The 22,833-nt window shown below is 37.9% G+C and overlaps 2 protein-coding genes across 6 annotated transcripts in view; one reads left to right on the plus strand and one right to left on the minus strand.

Annotated features, from left to right (window-relative positions):
- The window catches only part of LOC136845875 (solute carrier organic anion transporter family member 74D-like), a 194,341-nt gene that overhangs the window by 89,056 nt on the left and 82,452 nt on the right, over positions 1 to 22,833 (minus strand). The gene's annotated exons all lie outside the window — the stretch shown is intronic.
- The window catches only part of LOC136845874 (phosphatidylinositol 4,5-bisphosphate 3-kinase catalytic subunit alpha isoform-like), a 29,594-nt gene continuing 13,016 nt past the window's right edge, over positions 6,256 to 22,833 (plus strand). The window contains exons 1-5 of one of the 4 annotated variants that reach the window (XM_067116298.1): positions 6,256 to 6,393; positions 11,174 to 11,362; positions 19,890 to 20,102; positions 20,449 to 20,531; positions 21,968 to 22,094. In XM_067116298.1, coding sequence (XP_066972399.1) covers positions 11,230 to 11,362; positions 19,890 to 20,102; positions 20,449 to 20,531; positions 21,968 to 22,094 — 556 coding nt within the window. In that variant the 5' untranslated portion in view covers positions 6,256 to 6,393; positions 11,174 to 11,229. Of the gene's footprint in view, positions 6,394 to 6,958; positions 7,130 to 10,169; positions 10,190 to 11,173; positions 11,363 to 19,889; positions 20,103 to 20,448; positions 20,532 to 21,967; positions 22,095 to 22,833 lie in introns of those variants that run through there. The other 3 variants (XM_067116297.1, XM_067116299.1, XM_067116300.1) reach the window with 3 other exon arrangements.

A 22,833-nucleotide genomic window follows, 5' to 3' on the forward strand; every position in this document is an offset into this window, starting at 1 on the left:
ATATATATATATATATATATATATATATATATATATATATATATAGTGTGTATGTATGTATATATGTATGTATGTATTTATGTATGTATGTGTGTATATAACTATATATATATATATATATATATATATATATATATATATATATGTGTGTGTGTGTGTGTGTGTGTGTGTGTGTGTGTGTGTGTGTGTGTGTGTGTGTGTGAAGAGGAAGGCTACAGATGAGTGGAGAATTGTGGAAGATACAACGCAGGAAAGACCTGAGTGACTGAATTTCACAGAGGCCCTTTTTTATATTATCTACTAATTTATTAATTTATTTTTTTTCCTCTCTAATAACCGACCTCTTCTCCCTGTATTTCCTATTATCTTCCGTAACTTCTTTCAAATGAACACCATAGTTGGAAGTTTGAATTCCAAGTCAGTGGCCTCTGTAGGCTTTGTTCCACATGAATAACTTCCAACTATGGTGTTCATTTGAAAGAAGTTACAGAAAAAAGTAAGTATAGCTTAGTTTTACCAGACCACTGAGCTGATTAACAGCTCTCCTAGGGCTGGCCCGAAGGATTAGACTTATTTTACGTGGCTAAGAACCAATTGGTTACTTAGCAACGGGACCTACAGCTTATTGTGGAATCCGAACCACATTATAGCGAGAAATGAATTTCTATCACCAGAAATAAATTCCTCTAACTCTTCATCAGCCGGATCGGTTATTAGAGAGGAAAAAAGATAAATTAATAAATTAAGAGATAAATAGGTGGAAATGTAAATGAATTATCATGGTCTCCAGACCCACGCATAGCAAAGGGCCTCTGTGAAATTCAGCCACTCGTGTCTTTCCTGTGTTGTATTTCCCACAATTCTCCATTCATCTCCAGCCTTCCTTTTCATAGTTCCTATTCAAGTAGGCCTAGGTCTTCCAACTCTTCTGGCGCCGTCAGAAAGCCAAGCTGACACTATCACAAACTACTCTCCCAGGGGTTATACTAACGACACGTCCAAACTATATCCATATTTTCGTAATTTATCTCATCTACATATTGAACTTCCATAATTCCCTTTATTATGGTACCATTTCTGACTGTAACCTGCCATTTAATTCCTAATATTCTTATAAAAACTTTTATTCTCAAATCGACAAAACTTTTAAATACAGTTTTTCTTTTTACTGTGGATATGGCGATCACGCCGCCATCTTTCCGCAGGCACAATTAACTAACTGGACCCGTGGCTAGGGGACAGCGCTCAGCTCACGTTTGAATGTCTTTGGAACGCGCCAGGCTTACCGCACACCAGTTTACCCAGCTGTAAATTAGTACCAGAGCCTGTTAGAGGTCAAGATAAGGGCGTGGGACTAGCAACTTCAACCCTGAAGACCACTGCAATGTTTTTTCCGTTTAAATGATCTTGGCTAAACTCCATTTTCATATTTATTTAGGTTTATATTTTTGGCTACGTTACCTAAAGCATTTAATCTTCTATTTTTGTCTTTTTATAAATAAACTAACTAAAGCGGCTTAAGACAAACAACAAATGGATAAGTATATAAACTAATATTTACTTGTTCGAAAACTGAACTATTTTGTGGTATTTATATTAGCCAATAAAAAAATCCACGGTAAGCGACCTGATTTAATAATCAGCCCTACGAAAGCCTGCTGGGCAAGTTGGTGGCCTTTGTTGATAAAAAAATGTGTACTCAGTTTCGGTAGAGTCATGGTCACTTGGGTCGAATTACCAGGGAACCTGGAGTACTTTCTACTACTACTACTACTGCTACTACTACTACTACTACTACTACTACTACTACTAATAATAATAATAATAATAATAATAATAATAATACTACTAATAATAATAATAATAATAATAATAATAATAATAATAATAATAATAATAATAATAATAATAATAAACGATAAGCTTTGCTACGGTGAACTTTGCTTATTTCAAAACCTTTGATTTTCACCTAAATTATAATAATAATACAGAAAAACAATAAAATTCTACGTGGAACATTTTTTAATACACTGTCTTGATCTCAACCTGATTTCTATACAAACATGGAAATACAAAAATGAAATCGAAATACTTTACAATTTTTTTTACGGGAAATAAAGAAATTAAAAATATATGTAGCTCTAAAAAAAAAAGAAATGACACTGAGGCAGCACTATCATTCATTACAGATATTAAATATATATATATATATATATATATATATATATATATATATATATATATATATATATATATATATATATATAAATTTACAAATTTATTTATCGCGACCGTTCCAGTCACCGTGCTAAATATTTAAAAGCAATCATAGCCCACACACCAAAAAACTCTCTCTCTCTCTCTCTCTCTCTCTCTCTCTCTCCGTTAACTTTTAAACTTAACATAATTCTTCTTCCTCTCTTCTCTCATACTTCCCCTTCTTCTGAAGAACTTGGAAACCACAGCAGAAGTGTCAGTCGACATCACCAAGAAATTTAATTTTTTTCCTGTCAAGAGAAAAAAAAAATAGGGATTACCTAGATGCAGGGAATGTCTACACTTGTTAGTGCTATTAGATTAAGGTGGCTTTATGCTACCTAGGCCCTTATTTGTGAGGGTAACCTCGTAAATTGCAAATAATGCCCAAATGAGCTACAAGGCTAACATGTCCAAATTCGTCTAATATTTTCTTGTACAAGTCAACAGACACAAGACTATTTAAATTATCAACTGCTTTCTTGATAGATAAATATTTATTATCGGTAAAAAAATATTACTAGTCATTATCATTTAAATATATGTTGAAAAGATGTGATATTACAAGAAAAATCGTTCGGACTTAAATAGCCATTCTAGCTAAGTACTGACTCTTCATAAAATGACCATAACGATTTGAAAAATTACATCTCACTTCCCTCTATTCTCCCTCCATCCCACCCCACCCAACCCCATCCCATGATCAACTGAGAGAGAGAGAGAGAGAGAGAGAGAGAGAGAGAGTTAAGGCAACTCTCACCCACAATAGGAAAACATATTTGCTCAAGGTGAACGGAGTACATTCTACACGAAGGTGCAGTGCATGGCTATTTTGTTTATCAGTCCTCCGGTTTTAGAGGAAGACACAAATACTCTTCTGCATGCATGCATACATACAAGCTTTTTTTTTTACCCCACAGACGATGGCACCTACTTACAACTTAGTGGAGTAGTGGGCGGTAGGCCTAGAGTAGTTCACAGGCCTAGCAATGGTGCGCCAAGCTATACATACACACATAATACACACATATATATATTATATATAATATATATATATATATATATATATATATATATATATATATATATATATATATATATATATATATATAATAAATGACATTACACTATAATATCAATTATCTTGAAAAATGTTGATATTTAGACACCATTGGTCTAAATATATTTTTCAAATTATTTGTAAATTCCTTCTATATATACACTGCTGCGATATATATACATATATATATATGTATTTTATATATATATATATATATATATATATATAGTATATATATATATATATATATATATATATATATATATGTATGTATATATATACACATACAGATACATATACAAATTACTCGCGTGTGTAATTTTGCGCTCGCGTGCTGACATGACCTTCAAAATCGTTCTCCTTTCCTTTCGCGTTCCAGGATGGGACTGTTGCTGGCCGGCCAGGCACGAGGCAAGACCATTAAAACCACTTATTCTCGTGTATCTGAAGTCTGCAACATTTAATCTACCCTTCCGGCCATTCAGCTGAAAGAGTACATTGTGTTCGTTTGGTTTTTTCTTTCTATCTACTGATCTGAGAAGAAACAACACTTTACTTTTGAAATTGCATATACACAGACACACACGTATATATATATATATATACATACATATATATATATATATATATATATATATATATATATATATATATATATATAATGTTTTAATGTTTTATTGGTCAGTGATAAAAAAGTGCCGTTGCAAAGACTAAGCCTTAGACCTAACTATTCACAGTACCCAGTAGTAATTAATTTTACAATTTTTCTTGCTCCTTAGACCCTCTATATGAATCAAACCTGATAAAAACCACTTTTATAACCGTAATTAAATGACATCTAAGTAACGTGCACCATAAGCAGTAATGCTCGATGGAGCTACAGTATTATATAATGGCAAAAACACATTCCATTTTACCTTTTCATTTCTTCCCCATCTCCTTCCTCCCTCCCTATCCCTCACAGCCATATTCCTACATGTCTATTGACGTATCCCCTCCCACTGTAACCTTAGACCGAGACCCACTTGAACCAACCTTGTCCTTAGAGACAAAGGGCTTTGTCCCTTCCTCTTGTCCCCCCCTTCCCTATATTCTCGTCCCCTGTCCTTTCCTTTTCACATTTGCTTCTTTTAGTTGTCTGGTTTTCTTCAGACATCTTTACCACGTGCTTTTATGAAAAGAGTTTATATTTCCAACGGATTTGCGCTGAGATTTTTCTTTACGATGTGAACGAGTACTGTGTGTGTGTGTGTGTGTGTGTGTGTGTCCGTATGTGTGTCTGCGTTGCCAGACAGTGATGACTTTTTCAAGCACGCTGTCTAACACCCGTGAACTGCGGGTTACTCTTAGGAATAAGAGCCCGTGTTGGCTCAAGGCCTACTTGATCTACCAGTCTTAAGAGCTTGAATACCAAAGTATTTTTATAATTCACTATTTTCCAAAAATTGCAGTGTCGACCCTACAGAGAGACTCAGTACACGAAGATGCTGTATTCTGCACTATTTCCCATATTAATACACTTAATTTCCAGTTATTCCTACACACACACACACACACACACACACACACACAGAGAGAGAGAGAGAGAGAGAGAGAGAGAGAGAGAGAGAGAGAGAGAGAGAGAGAGAGGCTTTGGTCATGTTGGCTGAAAGGTTTTCATGTTGAGAAGACCGAATGCTATTTACATAATACTTAATACTTGAATGTGAAGGACACTTTTTTCATACGTTTTCATTAAATTTTACAACTTATCAGGTTCGTAAGACTACTCCTCAATACCATAAAACGAGTGCGTCAACCATGCAGAGATGCCACAAATAAGAGATACGCGGGTCAACAGAAAACTACACGCAAGCAAGCTGTAAGAAAAGATAAGATAGATAGGAAATTTAAATGCAGTAGACGCTCCTGTTTAAATTAACAATCTTTATTTATAGTTACCTAGATCTATCTATATCATTATAAATAGCAATATCTACAGACATTCTTACATCATGCTATAGTTCCGTTACTGGTGTCCAGTATGCACTATCCAGTGATTAGAGTTTGTATTACACTGTCGTACATTCGTGAGTTTTTTGGTGCAAAGACAATAAACGTGATGTACATTGTATTACTTTGTTTTTACAACCTTAAATGTAAGCGTGACGTAACCTATCTGTCATCATTGTTTTAAATGACAGCACTTAACGGTTGCCCTTGGTACTTTGGGGAACTTTTCGCTCAATTCATTTAAATTATCTCAAAATCTGTCAAGATTACGCAGTACTAAATACTTTTCGTTGTATTTTATGCAAGCAATGATTTTACACATGCATAAATTATTACTAGTACACTGAAGTACGGACAGAATTCTGACAATTTTGACAAAGGAATGTTTATGAAATAGACTGAGAGTATTTGAAAATTCTCTACCAGTGGTTGTCAGTAGATTTGCCCCAAGGAAGTGGACGTGAGACATTAAAAGCGTACGAGATTACTTTTCGAGTCAAAGTTTCCATTTCGAAATCTCTATATCACGCAAATTAATGCAGTATTAATTATTTGCTAAACTGGATAACATGGTACTATTTAATACAGATAGAAATAACGTCTTTAAAACATTGGTTGTTTCCTTATTTAAATCGGAAAGCAATCTACAATCTTTGTAAAGTTTGGTTATCGGGATACGCCAGACAGGAACTCCCAGAAATCGAAATACCCAGTAGTAAATATATTTTAGTTTTTATAAGTAGACAGACACATTACCGTGACATCTAAAAGCAAAACTATAACACCCAGTTTTTCCGGTACGAAAACCAGTTAATCATTCTCCTACCCCTAAAGGTATAAAGTTAAAAATATATAATTTAATATGAACTAGACACCTCAGTCAACTTCCATCCGGGAAGAACAGCTGCATGTGGATGAGGCAAGATGGGGAGAGAGCCAATGGGTATGTGTTTTGTACTTAGTGAAGAATTCTCTCTCAGCTTCTTGTGATAACTCCTCGCTGTAAGCAAACTGCTCTGTAAATAATTTCGAAAGGTATCTGCATACCACGCGAGGTTCGCTGTGTTTAAGTGCATTTTACGAAGGTGTGTTATATATAATTATATAGTGTTCTTTTCGGATACAATTTTAGCAAATAAGTGAAGCATTACCTGTAGGATTAAACGGATATGCTGTAAAACTCTAACTTTTTTATCTTGTATATTTGAAGGTCAACAGGAGGAACCGATCTCAAGCATCTTGGGATATTTAATGACCTTCGTTAACTATTAAATGTACTGCAAACGAGATAACTTTGAATTTCACATATCCTTCATACTTCTGACATATCGTGGTATTTTTTATTGTTCATATAATATTAAAATCAATCTACTTATTCAGGAGAATTAGAACTAATTAAAAGTTAATAAAATATTTGCATACTTGCGAGTTATTTCTGGTTTATTCCACAGATTGTCTTGCCCGCGGTAAATCAAAAGAGATTCAATAATAAACGCATTGAAAGACAACAAGCATTCTGCGATATTAAGCTAATTAATAATTTCAAAATATTAATATGTGTAACTAAATATCATATGATACTGGGTGAGTAAAACTATTTATTTTTATTAAGATAAAAAGTATTTGGAGTCTCATTTGATTATAAAGTTCGTCAGCTGTGTTTGTTTACGAAATTGGCAACCGTTGTTTGTTGTTTAAATCGACTAAAGGAATATATTTCTAAGCGCAGTTATAGCTGTTCAACAACTGTCATGTGTATTTCGTGAAACGTCAAGCGTCTTTTGAGATATTCTGAGCGGTTGGATGAAGTAATAAAATGTGGTGAGTGCGTGAAACTGCGTAAAAGATATAGTCAGTTGTTGTAAATGCGTTGCTAAGACCTAAACGTAGTCAAGGATTGTAGTCAAATTCGGGGGGTTGTAGCCTACACGACGTATTACCAAAAAATTGCGTATCCTTGTGTGTTACGAGACCCCACGTAAACTTTCATGTATGGTATTAAGAGCATATACCTATATTCTTATTGCTAAGTTGGCCTGTTTTCTTTGAAAAAATAAAACGGAGATTGCAGCCTTGCCCAGGTAGCTTAGGCTAGTTCTGTTCATGTCTACCTCTCTAGTTTTATTTTGTAGATATCTACTTCAGACTGGAAAATATTTGGCCGTGATAGGTCTATTTTAATTCCTATAGTTTTCATTATATAGCCTAGTTTTTTGTGCAATTCTAATGAATTGCTATTGGTATTCATTGCTACTTGCGTTGCTTGCATAACACTGCAGAATAGTTGTGCGCAAGTTCGTAGCGTGAATTTGATATTAAATGACATTTGTAGCTTCATGATTGTATATAAATCACGGTGTGATAAAATATTTCATAATAAGAGCTGCGTGTTCCAAACGTACCAACAACTATCATGGCGGAGGTGGGTCATTGCCGAGGCTAAGTACAATTTCCCCGCTCACGACGGGAAAAAACAGTACAGCAGACTCGGTAATGATTTATACCTCTCTTGATGGCGCGGTGGTAACGTCCACTGGAGTCGTTGAATGGGTCCATGTCAAGGGTTCGCGTCCCCGTGGTACTTATTCATTTATCACTTATATAAATTCCCCTTCGGTGATAATTCTCCATCGGAGATACTCTCGAGGTAGCGTGAATTTGATATTAACCTGTTAAGCGTCACCCACGTAATAATACGTTTACTGCGATCTACTCGGTAGCGCCTTCAACGGGATATTACATTCAAGACTTTAACTCTGCTTTTCAAGCTGTCAGCCCTGTAATAATACGTTTACTTGTATCGAAAATGTTGGAACATCATTTGGTAACACTCTCAGAACACGTAAACTGTAATTGATGACTTATTTCCTCCCTGGCAACTCTTTTCAGTTGGTCGCTTGATGCCTAGATGACTATTTTTTTTTTCAGTACGCTTCGGGCGTTTTCAGAGACAACACGGTTTTGACGTCATTCTCAATGAATGTCACAAAGAGGAGGCTTATGTCTTCAGGTGAGATAAATCAAATCCTAGACGAGGTGTCTGATACTGAAGACATATTTGATGATGAGAGCTCTAGTTCTGAATCCTCCATGATGAGGATATTGAAGAAACAAACTTTTCTTCCAATAGCGGAAGTGAAGATGACTTGAGAGAGAGAGATCCCTTTACTTTTGTTGCTGATCCCGGCGTGAAATTTTCAGTTGAGGATAAAGAGAATCCATTAGAATTTTTGAGAAATAATTTGATGATGAAATCATTGATTACCTCGTGAAAGAAACAAACAGATTTGCAAATCAGTTTCTAGATGAGAATGTAGAACATTTGTCTCCACAATCACGAGTACATAGATGGATTGTGTGTAGCCCCCTGCTTTAGAGATTGGCATACGAAAGAATAATAGTGCATGTATGTATAACACTTTTCATTCAGTATTTTGTAGTCTTATGAAATAATATAATAGTAGTAGTAATAGTTTTTTATCCTATCATTTAATAAAATTCCTACTCTTAACTACAGTACGAATTATAAGCATAAAAATCAATATTAACTTTGAAAAACTATCATCAGTGATATGACCGCTAATTGCAAGAAAAAGCGTGACGGTACGTTAGCGGCGAGCTCATCCGGGGGAACGCTTAACAGGTTAAATGACATTTGTAGCTTCATGATTGTATATAAATCACGGTGTGATAAAAATTTATATATATATATATATATATATATATATATATATATATATATATATATATATATATATATATATATATATATATATATATATATATATATATATATATATATATATATAATATATATATATGTATATAACTTGACTTGAGTGTTTAAGTGTCAAATAGTGTATGAATAAAGAACTGAAATTAATTAATATTCAATTTTATTCATGATGGAACAATTTAGTACATAACTGGGGTGAAAAAAATTAACATTATTTCAGAAACTAAAGGAACTAGCAATCTAATGTTTGTATTTTGCCCCTTTCCTTGCCTCTCTAAGAGTTTTCTGTTGGCTAGAAGTCTTATGTACATGGCTGGGCACTCTTCTGAAAAGCTGGCTAGAAGTCTTATGTACATGGCTGGGCACTCTTCTGAAAAGCTGTTACAAATTTGGAGCTCTGCTTTGACTGAGTCCACTTGCAATTTTATCATCTTGAGATGATCGAGCTGGGCAGAAAAATTATAACACCGATGATGTACCAAGCTCTACGAGTGTTAATTTTATGTTTATCTGTGGCAGCATGCCATTCAATTGCAATTTTTCCCGTGCCATCAATATCCACATCACAAGGCATACTGTGCAAAGTGTATGATAGTCACCTTTTCTGCTTTTAGAAATAAATCCAAATTCCGTGGTCCATTCATGGTTAAATGTAGTCTTTCTTATCGACATTTCTTCAAGGGATTCAATAAAGCAAGAAATAGTCAACCAAATCTCACTTCAACATTCAGCAGAATGAGACTCTGATGCAAAGTGTGCCGCGGGAGTCGGACGGGATGGTGTGCATCATTGATATCTTGACATGTCTATACAAGTACGCTGCGGCTCCATGCCTAGTGTTCCTAACTGTGCCAACAGCGACTATAAAAAATGATTGACCTGATGAAAAAAAAAATCAATGGTTATTTTGACCATCATTTCTCACTGTTTTAGTATATGTATTTGTATTTATTTATATTTTTAGTATTAATATATTTATATTTTTTTTTAGACACCCAAAAAGCAGGACAAATTAGCGTTCTTCTTAAAGTGAAGCAGGACAGAGGACAGAATGCTCAAAAACAGGACTGTCCTTCCTAAAGCAGGACGTCTGGCCACCCTAATGTCATATGCTTTTAAAGAGGCTGTAACTCACAAAAATACTGGTAGGCGTAACATGCACTGTTCAGCTCTTCTGCACTTTCTTGAGTGCTAATTTAATCCATTGTAACCCTCCTAAGGCTATAGCTATGGTAATGGCATCCCCACCCCCTCCCAGTTGGAAAAAGGGGTTTTTGGTTAGGGGAGTACGCCTTACACAAAATGTTTGAAAACCATGGATATACAGTAATGTAACCTTACTCAGGACACTTGCTTCTATATAACTTAACCTGATTCCTAAAGATATGGCTTTCCACTGGGTTCTCCCCTTTGTCAGACAGTGATGTTTGTTTAACCAAGCATTCACAGCATAAATGGTTACAAAATTTTGTCAGAATCACATTAGAGGTTATCAGAAAAACCGTATTTACTCAATACAGTAAAAGTAACAAATGTAGCAGTTCTTACAAGACAGGCATTATTAAACTGAAGAAACTAAAAGGAAGGCTAGGAGTCTGGAAATATCTAGCTATTTTACCATGACAGTAGGCAATTAATTATCTAGTGGAAAAACAAAAAGGCTCTTAAAAGTGCTTTAGAATAGTATTTGCACTCAGAAACTCCCATCATCTCTCAGTTTTGGCATATATCTAAGAATACATTGAATGAACACCTTCCAAAACTCTGGGTATCAGCACCGAAAGAGAAAGGCTTTGCAAGAACACAGAACCTGGTCAAACACACTAGGTGAAAATTACACAAAGAGTGCTATCATGACGCATATCCTGACATGCAGAAACAACTATTTGTGAGTACAGCTGAGAAGACAATGGCTGAAGTAGACCAACAGAGGTCAGGCGGTACCTGGGCTTACCTGATAGGCTTTTGTTTTTTAGTAACAGCCAAAGTGTGCGATGTGCCAGAATACTCCATTCCTGGCGGTTACAGTTTCTGTACCTATGAAAAATACAAGTTACTTTAAAATTTGGTATGTTTTTACTGTGTATGTAGATTTTGTTTAATGCGACGTAATGTGTATTAATTTTCAGATGTAATGAAGAGGTCAAAATGAAACATCTAGAATTACCATACTTATGGAGAGACCATGGCTCCTTCCTGCCATGAATTTTGGGGGTGTTTGCCAATGTCAACATGTGTCATTCTTGACTGCCTCCTGCCAAACAGCATAATACTAGCAATCACCTGTCACAAAGAAGTTACACTTAAAAAGCTGAAACGTAAGTACTAGCAGGCTTAATTCAGGTCTTCTTTTGTGTTGAAATTTCAATCTCATTGTTTTTCAAGACCATGAAGTGCTTTACTGTTTAACAGGCTGCACTTAGTATTTGATCTCCATGTTCACTTAAACTTGGGCTTCAGGAAATGACGTTTTTATTACTTTCAGTATTTGTAAATTAATAAAAATGATAGGGAAATTTAAACGCTGATACGCTGGAAAAGATAAATTAATTTGTTAATGTTAAACATAATCAGCAAAATAACTATGAACACTGGAAGTTTATTTTACGCAGGGATCATTGTTATTTTAACAGTTATTGCATGTACAGCCAACCCTTGGTATTCGTGCGGGGTTAGGGACCACAACCACCCGTGAAAAGCGAAAATCTGTGTTAAATTGTTACCCCCCTCAAAAAATGCTTACAACTGCCTTTTTTCTTAATAGTTCAATCACCAAATGTACCTTAAACTAAAATACTTATAACTGCCTATTTTAATAGTTCAAACACCAAATATACTGTAAACTATCATCTTAAAACACTTTAATATTATTTCATTTCATATCATTTCAAAGTCATCTTACAATATTACCCTTAAAAATATAAGGCTTACAGATACGTGTGAAAACTAACCAAGTCCCCCTACACTTTGGCACAGCCATTCTCTCTCATACAGTATTCAAGCCATGCCATTTTCTTTTTACAGTAGATAGGGGAAACATTGGGAATTCACAAGTAGAGTTAAGCACTGTACCTAAATACTTAGATATGCATTAAAAAAAAAATTATAAATGTAATCAACAGTGATAAAATATTCTCTTGTGTAATGTTGTGTGTATTAATCATACTTAGAATCATCAACTAAACTTGTAATAAAAACGGTACAATAAATCAAGCAAAGCAAAAAAAAAAAAAAATTGTAACGACGTATATGTGCATGCACTCATATGATGGCATCATGAACTTCCTGGAGTTTTAGTTTCATATTTTTATGCTTATGGTACAGTAATTCATACAGTGTTTCATTAAAGGATATGTACAGAACAGAGAGAGAGAGAGAGACTGGGGTACGTTACATCAGTAAAACAAATCGGGAAACGGCTGTTTTGTCATTATGAGGGATTTTACTTTAACATAAATTATGTTAGCTTACCTTTGTATACCCATTTTACTTTTATGTACCAAATTAGAAATAATTCCATTAATGTATTTGTTCTTTTAGCAACTAAAAAATTATATTGCAGTACACTCCCTGAACACCTGAATTCGCCCTTAATCCCACTAGCCTGAACAACTCTCAATTACCAATCCCACTATTGGGAATTTTAACAGCCAGCATTACCAACGCTGCAGGTAAAATCTTGTCACTTGAACTACCATAACAAACTGTTGGCAACGCTGACACAGGTGTGTGCCGACACTCCCGCTTTCGTCAATTGCATTTTGTTTGTGCTGCTGGAAGGTTGTTTCCTTCTGCCGTGCGAAGTTTTAATCCTATTGCCTGACTTCTCTTTGTATTTTGGACTTCTGGTGAAGACCTGGATTGTATTTACCGGTTTTCTCTCCTGGATTTTCTGGATCTATTTGATGTGGAACGTCTTTTGGAATTGGACTTGCTGGTTCCTGATCTCGATTGGTCATCATGGACTCTTTCACCTTCTACTACCGTGCCTTCGGCTTCGACATCGAGCTCGACTGCCCCTATGACTGTGGATACTGGGGCTCATCGCTTCTTCCTGCCAGATACAGATGAGTACCTTGAGACACAATAGACATGCTGTCAGGTATGTAGGAAGGTTAAGTGTGATGTGCAAACTCACTGCGATGAATGATCCGATTGGAAGGCACAAGAGAGGTAGGATTACATTCATCATCGCAAGTCTTTGGCTAGTAAGGGCGGCAAACATCAGTCAGATTCTCGTTGCCTCAAGTGCTTTAGGGTTCTGCTACAGATCAGTTGATGGATTTAGTGAGTTCAGAGGTAGTCAAACAGATAGAGGATAGGAGTGCAAGTAGTATGGAAAATTTAATAGCTAGTCTTTTCAACATTTCTCAGATAGGGATAGTAGTAGTGTTAGGATGTCTTATCCTTCTTCCTTTTCAACTCCCTTGCCTGTTCCAGAACCAGCCCTAATGGGTGCTGAGAGTAATGGCAGAACCACAAGGCTACAAGTGGGTAGGGTCTGCTGGCCCCTTCGGCGCAGAGCAGGCAGTGAAGAATCCCCCCAACTCCCTTGTAGTATTGATAAATTTAATGTTCATAATGTTAGTCAGGATCAAGACCTAGGTGTGATAAAGGAGGATAGGTCTGGGTTAGGTAGTGAGGAGAAGGTATTAAGGGTGCAGAGTCGTTCTCCTGGACAGGTTCTGGTTTCGGGTTCGAGTTGTTTTTGTGCTCTGGCAAGTTTCGCCTTCATCGCTTCTTTTTGGTCTGGCTCAGTCTCAAGTCGATGTTTCAGTTCTGGTGGTGCAGAATCCTTCTGCCCTAGCTCCTAACTCACTTCTAACTGTTTATTAATTGTCTATTGTAGTTCCCCCCGTCTCTGTGTTTGCTATTCCTCCATCTAGTAAGGCGGATTCTGGTGTGTCCTTTCGGCTTCTAAAAGTAGTTTGCGGGACCTGCAATTGGATGTGGCGGAATATAAGACAGATTTGATGGGTCTTTTGACGGGTACAGACCTATGGTGAGAGGTTATTTTTTGAATGGTTTCTCTAACACTAGAGAGCATGTGACACAGTAGTATCCAGAATTCATGTTGGATATGTTTCAGGATTATTGGGGGCAGTTGGATGTGGTGTACCTTCTGTCCTGTCATGCTAAGTTTTCTTCTGGGTTATCTGTCACTTCATCTCCTGCTCCCACATTCTCTGTTGCTCATTTTTCAGTCTCCCCTTCGGTCTCTTCTTCCTCTGCTTTGGTCTTTCCTGTGGCTTCTGCATCTTCTGTTTTCCCTCCTTCTTTGACTTTGGCTTTCCTCCTCTCAGGTAACTTTTTTTATGCGTCTGCTATTCCTCTGCCTCCCGCCTTTCCTTCCTCAGTACAGTCTTCTCTGGTAGGAGGAGCTTCCGGACAGGTGAAAACACAGTTTCAGCAGAAGTTGGCCGCAGGCGTTTCTTGTTCCATCCCTTCGGGTATGCACAACCCCTTGTTTCTGCTTCAAGCGGCTGTTCCGGTAGTATCAGGTATTTCACAGGGTTTGCCTGTCACTTCCAGTCCGGGTTTGCGCTCCATGGTTTTGGCAGGGCTTGCGGTACCTTCTTCTAGCGGTCTGCAGCTTTCATCGCCTGCATTTTCTGCGGTGGTAACTCTGAGGGTAGCTTCTACCTCTTTCATTCTCCCTCCTTCTTCTTCATCTTCCGTCCCTCCACAAGCGGTTTCGTTTGCGCATCCTCCCCCAGGGTTTAGCAGTGTGGGTTTGACTACTCTCACTTGTCTTCCCCTTTGTAATAATGGGGAATCGGCTCCGGGTTTTTCTCGGTTCAGCCTTCTCTTCTTCCCAGCGGTTTCAACTGTGCGGATTCAGCTCTGGGTACCCGATTAGGTGTGGGTGCTCAGCATTCTGGTTAGGGTGGTCCATTTACAGACTCTTCATCGTTGTCCGGGCGTCGTTCAGTTCCTTCTCCTTTGTCGGTCTTAGACCTTTCGGACATTGTGCAACAGGATTCTTATCTAGAGGTGCTGGAGATTCTGGCGGACTTAGAATGTCCTCTTGCCAGCAGTAACGATTACAGACGCATGCTTGAGTATGTTACTTCTTCGTACCCTCAAGCAAGAGCTGCGGACCTCCCTATTTCGTCAATTCAGTCTTTTTTTTTTTTTGAGGCTTTTTATGCCACTAAGACAACTCCTGACTTTTTTTTGTGTTGGCTGGTTTGGTTCGATCAGGTTAGACAGGCTTTGGAGGAGGCAGATGGTCGTTTAGCGATGGTAGTGGCTTCTAATAGACAGGACTCTTCTCTTCTCTCTCCATGTAAGACGATTTACACAGTTTGAGGTAACCCTTCGACAGGTGTCAGATGGCCATTCAACAAATCGGTTAGGGCAATCCTGTCAAAGTCTCCGGCGTCGTCTCGGCTTGTAGGGACTTCTCTTAGGGAAGCAGGTGCTTGGAGGATGTGTTGCGCAATCAGACTGAGGCTCTTGTGCACTCTCTCTGGATGCCTTCAGGTTTACTGTAATGGGGTTCTAAAAGAGTGACGGCTATGTCCCTTCAGATCAGTGGCTGTTTGCAGCCTAATAAATTTATCTCGAGGGGTTTGGCTCACCAGTCGAATGCTTTGGCTTCGTCTACAATGATTGGAGCAGAAGAGTCAAAATTTCTATCTTGGTCATCTTCCCCCTCAGTATCCGGACGTTCATTAGAGGGATTGCTTAGAACACCTTAGCCTTAGCTAATTCTTTGTTCAAGGATGATGACATAGCCAGTATGACGAACGTGGTTGCTTCTAACTCATGTCTCCGGTGTCGGCAATTATGCATCGTCGAGGGTACAGAGTGTTAAGGTATCTAGACGATTGGTTGATCTTTCCCTCCTCTCTAGAGGAGCTAGTAAGAGCGAGGGAATTCTTATGGAATTTTTAACCTATTCAGGTAGGAGGATTCTCTCTCTTCCTTTGAGGGTTTTCCCAACCCTGGAGAGGATCCAGTCGGTCCTTCAGCAGGTAGAAAGGTTCCTGTCCAGCAGGGAACGGCAGGTACCAGCTTGGAGAAGCCTCTTATAGAGAGTGTCTCTCTCTCTCTTTTAATTCCAGGGCCATGTCTCCAGATGCACTCTCTTCAGGTATGTCTCAGGAATCGCTGGGACTTCCGCAACGAGAACGCAGTTATAGTCAGGAGCAATTCTTGCCTGTTGCATCGTCTGTGGTGGTCAGAAGAAGTGCATCGGACACTGTGAAGGTCTGTCGACTCCCCTCTTCCTGACGTTCATCTGTATACAGATGCCTCAGATCAAGGTTGGGGAACAACTTTGGAGGAAACCCAGGCCTAGGGCTTCTGGGGGGGTTTGGGAAAGAGAGGAGTCAATAAATCTTTGGGAAATCAAGGCTGTAAAATAAGCCCTCAGTTGTTTTCAGTCCTAGTGCGCAACGGAGTAGTGGTTATGTTTAGCAACAGTGTAATTGCTGTGTTGTATCTGAAGAACCTGGGGGGGGGCGTGGGAACAGGCTCAACAGAACTCAATACTATAGCACATATAGTCGTGAGAGGGTGCGAAGAACGAAAAGTGTCTCTTCTTTCCCAATTTATATCGAGGAGTCTCAACATACTGGCTGATTCGCTAAGTTGCTCCCGTCAGGTATTTGTAGGGAGAGTGGACTTTGGCTCTGGAAGTAATATGTCAGGTTCTCCGGAAGTGGCCAGCAACTGCGGACTTATTCACAAGGTGATTAAACCATCGTCTTCCAGTTTTTTCTCACCAATGGTGGTCCCCATGTCGATAGGCACTGATGTGACATTACAAATTGGAATCACATGCAGGTGTATGCCTTTCCTCCATCCGGTCTCATTCATCGGTAATCAGGAAATTGCGGGAGAGTGTCAAGACATCTGACTCTAATAGCTCCCTGCTCGCCCTAATGTGCTTGGTTTCCGGAACTCCTAGAGCTCCTTACGGAAGTTCCGATGTCCCTACCCATGTGAAAGTTCTTCTCAGACAACCACACCCTCACCATTATCATCCAAACCCTCGCGTGCTATACCTGGTTGCAGGTCGACTGCAGAGAGAGCAGCTAGACAGTCTGGACTCCCTAAAGCGGAGGCTAGACAGCTTTCTTTCAGCTTGAGAAAGTCAACCCCTAAGCCATACCAGGTTCAGCTGGACAAGGTATAGTAGTTAGTGTTATAAGGAAGGTCATTCCATCTTTAGACCTGCCTAAAGGTCATTCCATCTCTAGACCTTCCATAGCCAAAATAGCTGATTTTCTTTATTCCTTCGGAAAGTCATGGGTCTTTCGTATTCGGCTATTGCTGACTACTGTTCAACGATTAGCAGTACAATTAGTTTCCACCTTCCTGAAATCTCTAGTAGTAAGATAATCGATGATTTATTACGTTCTTTTGAGATTGAACGTCCTGTCTTGCTGACTTGGGCCCTTCCGTGGGACTTGTCGGAAGTACTTCAATATTTTTCTTGCATTCCCCTGCCTTTGAACCCATTGAAGCTATAACATTAAGACACTGACTAAGAAGTTGCTTTTTCTTACGGCTTTAGCTTCAGCTAGAGGGTTGGGCAAGCTTCAGGCAGTTTCTAGGTTGGGTTCCTATGCGAGAAATGATATGTATTTCTATCTTCCGGAATTTGTGGCGAAGACAGAGTCGGAGGTTAAAACTCTGCCGCGTTCGTTTGAAGTACTTTATCTGCAAGTGTTTGTTACCGGCAATCCAGCGGAGATATCTTTATATCCAGTACAAGCATTAAAATCTGTTTATCAAAGGTTGAGACACTTCCTCGGCTTCCATGTACACTTTTGTCTCTCCACGGAATCCTTCCCGTCCGCTGTCAAAGAATGCGATTAGTTACTTTTGGAGGGAGGTGATTTCCCAGGCTTCTCGGGGTTCTTCTTAGTCGTCTTCAGTTTTGTATTTCCCTGACCGCACAGTATTCAGAGTAGGTCCACTTCATCTTCCTTTCTAATGAATTATTCAGTGCCCTCTATTCTGGAGGCAGCTACTTGGAAGTCCGTCTCAGTGTTTACTTCCTTTACTTAAGAGGCGTTCGATTCGCCTCATAGCGTGTAGTGGCGAAGTCTACCTTCTAGGGTGCGTTCATTTAGCTGAGGTGGTATTCGCTTAGTGCGGAGGTTCGGAGGGTTATTCTCTTAGTCCACGTGTAGCAGCAAAGTCTGTTATTTAGGGTGCGTTCGTTTAGCTGAGGTGGTATTCACTTAGGAGATTCTTAGGTTAACCAGATAGAGGAATTCCTTTTAGTGTCTTTAGAATTCTTAGGCAACAGTGATAGTATAATCACATGAACTTAGGTTTAGTACGTTTTAAGTATCTTAGTCTTTGATAGTTTCCCTATGAGAGTCCAAGGGGGTGCTCTAGTAGGCTAGGCTCTTTCGTCGGCACTGAGATACTTCTTCGCTTGTTGGTCGTCAGGCCTTATCCGCACCTGGATGGCAGAGGGTCAGCGGCTCGGCACACTGCTTCATTTCCCTCCATACATGAGAGGCTCTGAATAGCCACATGGGAGGTTCATCGTATTCCTCTGTATATGAGAGGTTCTGAAGAACCACATGGGAGGTCGACAGACCAAGACAGTAAGGACCTGACAGGCGATCAAAGTACTCTCCAGCATGTCTTGTCACCAAAAGCATCGATTGATAAGGTGAGTGTATAACTAAATAGATATCCTATGCAGAGCAGATCGGTGAGCTGCCATCTCTGCAGTTGTAAAAAGGGGGTGTGCCGCAAACTTAGATGGTTCTCCTGGAGGGCCAGCGGCTCTGCACTCTGCCTCATTCTCCTCCATACATGAGAGGTTCTGAAAAGCCACATGGGAGGTTGGCAGACCAAGAATACTGACCTGACTGTTAATCAAAGTACTCTCCAACATGTCTCTTCACTGAAAGCATTGATTGACATGTACTGTAAACGGATATTTTATGCAGAGCAGATTGGTGAGCTGCCATCTCTGTTGTTAATTGGGCGAATTCAGGTGTTCAGGGAGTGTATTGCAATATGAAGTTTTCATAATAAAACTATGTAATACATACCTGAACACCTGAATGATTCCCACCCTCCTTTCCCCACATCAGTTTTGACTTTGAATAAAGCAGTTGACGAAAGTGAGAGTGTCGGCGCACACCTGTGTCAGTGTTGCCAACTGTTTGATATGGTAGCTCAAGTGGTGAGATTTTACCTGCAGCGTCGGTAGTGTTGGCTGTTAAAATTCCCAATAGTGGGATTAATAATTGAGAGTTGTTCGGGCTAGTGGGATTATGGGCAAATTCAGGTGTTCAGGTATTACAATATTAGTTTTATTATGAAAACTCCATTTTCCTAATTCGTTCGGTAGTAGGCTCAGTGAGCTGATTCTGAGAACGTAAACATTACAAATGGCTGGACGATCATTTTTTTATGCATATTACAATGGTAATAGTGTAGATCAATATAATAATACTGTATAAATGGATTCCGTAAGTGAAATACAGTAACATTTTATTGATATTTTGCTGTGTTTACATTATATAATATTAATATTTGAAAATTAGTAAATAATTTTTTTATAAAAAATGTATTTAGTCACGAGAATAATGTAAAAATACAGTAATTAGTGAATATTGTTCTATGAAAAAATCCTTGGGTTAGTGAATTTTGTGTGATTTATTTTGATTTACATTCCACAGAAAAATCTGCGAATAACTGAAGTCGCAAATGCTGAACTGCAATATAAAGGCGGGGGTCCACTGTACTTTATGTGGCTGAGAGTTGCCTTGTTTTATCAGAAGGAACCACCTTTTAAAGAATGAAAATTTGTACTAATTTTGTTTTGCTGGAAGTGTCTTCATAGCTCTTTGGTATTTGTAGATGAAATCTGGCAGGAGGCAAAGAAGTACCCCTTATACCGGGTCTTGGGTGTACCAGAAGATTATGTTCTGGTTGGGGTAACACAAGATGCCGAGCAGGAAGAATTTTGGGACGAGAGTCGCCGTCTTTGTGACCTTAGACTCTTCTCGCCCATCCTCAAAGTAGTAGAGCCACGTGGGAGCAAGGAAGAAAAAGTCCTCAACTATGAAATTAGTATGTATATTTTTTTTTTTATTTCTTATAGATAAAAACAGCATTTAATACAAGTAACTTTCATATTGAAGAACATTAATTTTATCATTATCTCCACTGGGTATTGATAGACCAAGCTGCAGTTGTGCCATACTTGAAGAGGAGTTTTTTTGTGGTGAGATTAATTTTTATAAAAGAATATTGGTTATAGACTAATTTTTATAAAAGAATATTGGTTATTAAGCCGTGGTTCTGCTGATAATAGCAGTTTGTTAGGTAGCATTGCATAGCCATTTCTGATAAACATTGATTCTTAGTCATAATGATTTGCTTAGTCTGTTCATACTCATGTCAGTAAATATTACAGGTTTGGCGATTGGTCGTTGTGTCCATGATCTAGATGACGTAAAGGACACAGAAATTCAGCATTTTCGACGTAAAATTTTAGAGGTGACCTGTTTATTATTAGTTTTATTATAAATTAATTTATTGAGATCATGAGTGACATTCCTAGATTCTCACACTTGCCTGAAAGATTAGTTCATAAGAGGTGAAAAATAGAGCAAGGAAAAGTTAAAGAGGTTGAAAAGGTAGAGAGGACCAATTTTGGTTGCAAAAAAATTATGCATAAGGGAACGGAGTTGTACTTTTTGGGACTGTTATTAACTGTGATTCAAGCTTTAAACACTGAATAGTACTAGATTTTATATAATTTCATTCTTTCTGACAAAAAGCAGTATTTTAAGAAAATGCCTTTTATCATGTTTTGGGGATTTGAAAATCTCTGCTGGGAGAAGTCAGCTTTTGATCTTACCTGCCTTACAATGGTTAAAATCAGTTATGAGTAGCCCCTTAATTTATCTGATGCCTCAGGAGTCTGATCTGGTCAGTAACAAAGTCTGGTTAGAAAAAAAAAAAAAAGGAGAGACCCATAGAACTTACCCATGAACATTTTCACAGGGTACCTGCCCCAACTAAATTTAATAGTATGTAACGTACAGCTCAAGAGATTTATAAAAAAAAATGCATTGTGTCTGAAGAGGTACCCTACCAAAACAATCATCATAATAATGTAGCTAAGTACATCAATCTGACAAGTTGAGGTGTTATTTTATTAGCAAACTGGAAAAATGAATGTAATGTAATTGTTGCATTATGCATTTTCATTTTCCTTTAGAAAAAGCACAGCATCACTAATTTGCACTACAATCAGGTCTGCATTTTTCATCCTCCCTATTTTCCCATGGCTGTCCAACTTACTTCAGTGCTTTTTTGCTTCCCTTTTTACTCATCCTCCAAGAACAGTTTTTCTGCAGACTAATATTTGAGATTCAAGAAATGTGACTCACCTTTGTGGTAAAAAATTAGGGAGATTATACCAAGTTTATGAATAAATACTTCAGACATCTGTAATTAAAAAAGTACTTCCACAGTTTTAAAATATTACAAGAATAAAAAGAGAATCATGAGTTGTGTCATAATGACCATAACAGTATATGAAAAATCAGCTTAAGATAGTTGATTCCACAGTTTGGTTTTTTTGTCCTAAATGAACCTAGATGATTACCATGTCTCATATGTTGCACGATAGCAGAAATAGAACTTTCATTGCTGGAGTATAGGTTGAGTTTTGAAAATTGGATCAAACAGCATATATGTACTTTTGTTATAAAATCACAGTACTGTACAGTAAACTTCTTAAAATGGAAAATAAACTTTTATAACATTTTGGAAGGTTTTAATTTTTTTGTGTATATGCTGTAGGGTGCTTCTAACATAAACATTATAATAGAAATAGAATGTATTCATGCTGCACACGAGTTTAGTAACTGGCATGTGCTTAGGTGTTGGCTGCTGACTAATCAACTAGCAAATTAACTCGACAGGTGGTTGGGGATGCTGTCAAGGCTAGACAGACTGGTGGCCTTGAGTCATTGGCTTGTTACCAGCATCCTCCTGAACTAGAACCTTCGTCAAAGCTCCCTACCTCCATAGAGAAGCATCTTGATGAAGGTACACTAATGTTGTTTTGCCAGTGCTTGCACATAGCTAAATGAGTTTAGGTTGCTTATAAACACAATGATAAATGTAGAGGTATGACGATATGCAATTAACTCTTAATGCTCTTTTGCTGAGGTACATGAAGTATGTTATGTGTTCACAAATATGCACCCTTTGTTTTATGAATAAAAAATTCCCTAATCTCCAGACACTACTCATTGTAGGTCATTTTAGAATTGAAGTCATTCATTCAGTATTATTATTTAACCTTTTGAGACTCTGATGTCATTCAGATTTCATCCCTTGAGATTTCAGTGATTTTCAATATCATCTGTTTATAAAAGATAACCATAAAACTATATTTTGATACTGGGTAGCTTATAAAGAAGGAACAGGATAGGTATGGATATTTCTTACCTGAAATGTCACATCTTAATCCTAAGTTTTGAAACTTCAGTTTCATGAAGGTTTTTTAGGTTTACAAGTATTTGGTAGGTTTACCAACTTGAGATTAATTTTTATAAAAGATCAGATATCTTGAAAGGAGGCATTTGACATTAGGGCATGGTTTATGAAGCATTATGTTAAAAGAATTTATCTGTTGCCTTATGGAATAGGACCTTAATTTGGATTGGAGACAGGGCATGGTTTTGGAAGCATTATGTTAAAAGAAATTATCTGTTGCCTTATGGAATAGGACCCTAATTTGGATTGGAGACCAAAGAATCTTGATAACAGCATAAATGAGATG

The sequence above is a fragment of the Macrobrachium rosenbergii genome, chromosome 14 (assembly GCF_040412425.1).
Source record: "Macrobrachium rosenbergii isolate ZJJX-2024 chromosome 14, ASM4041242v1, whole genome shotgun sequence".
NCBI classification, from domain to species: Eukaryota; Metazoa; Arthropoda; class Malacostraca; order Decapoda; family Palaemonidae; genus Macrobrachium; species Macrobrachium rosenbergii.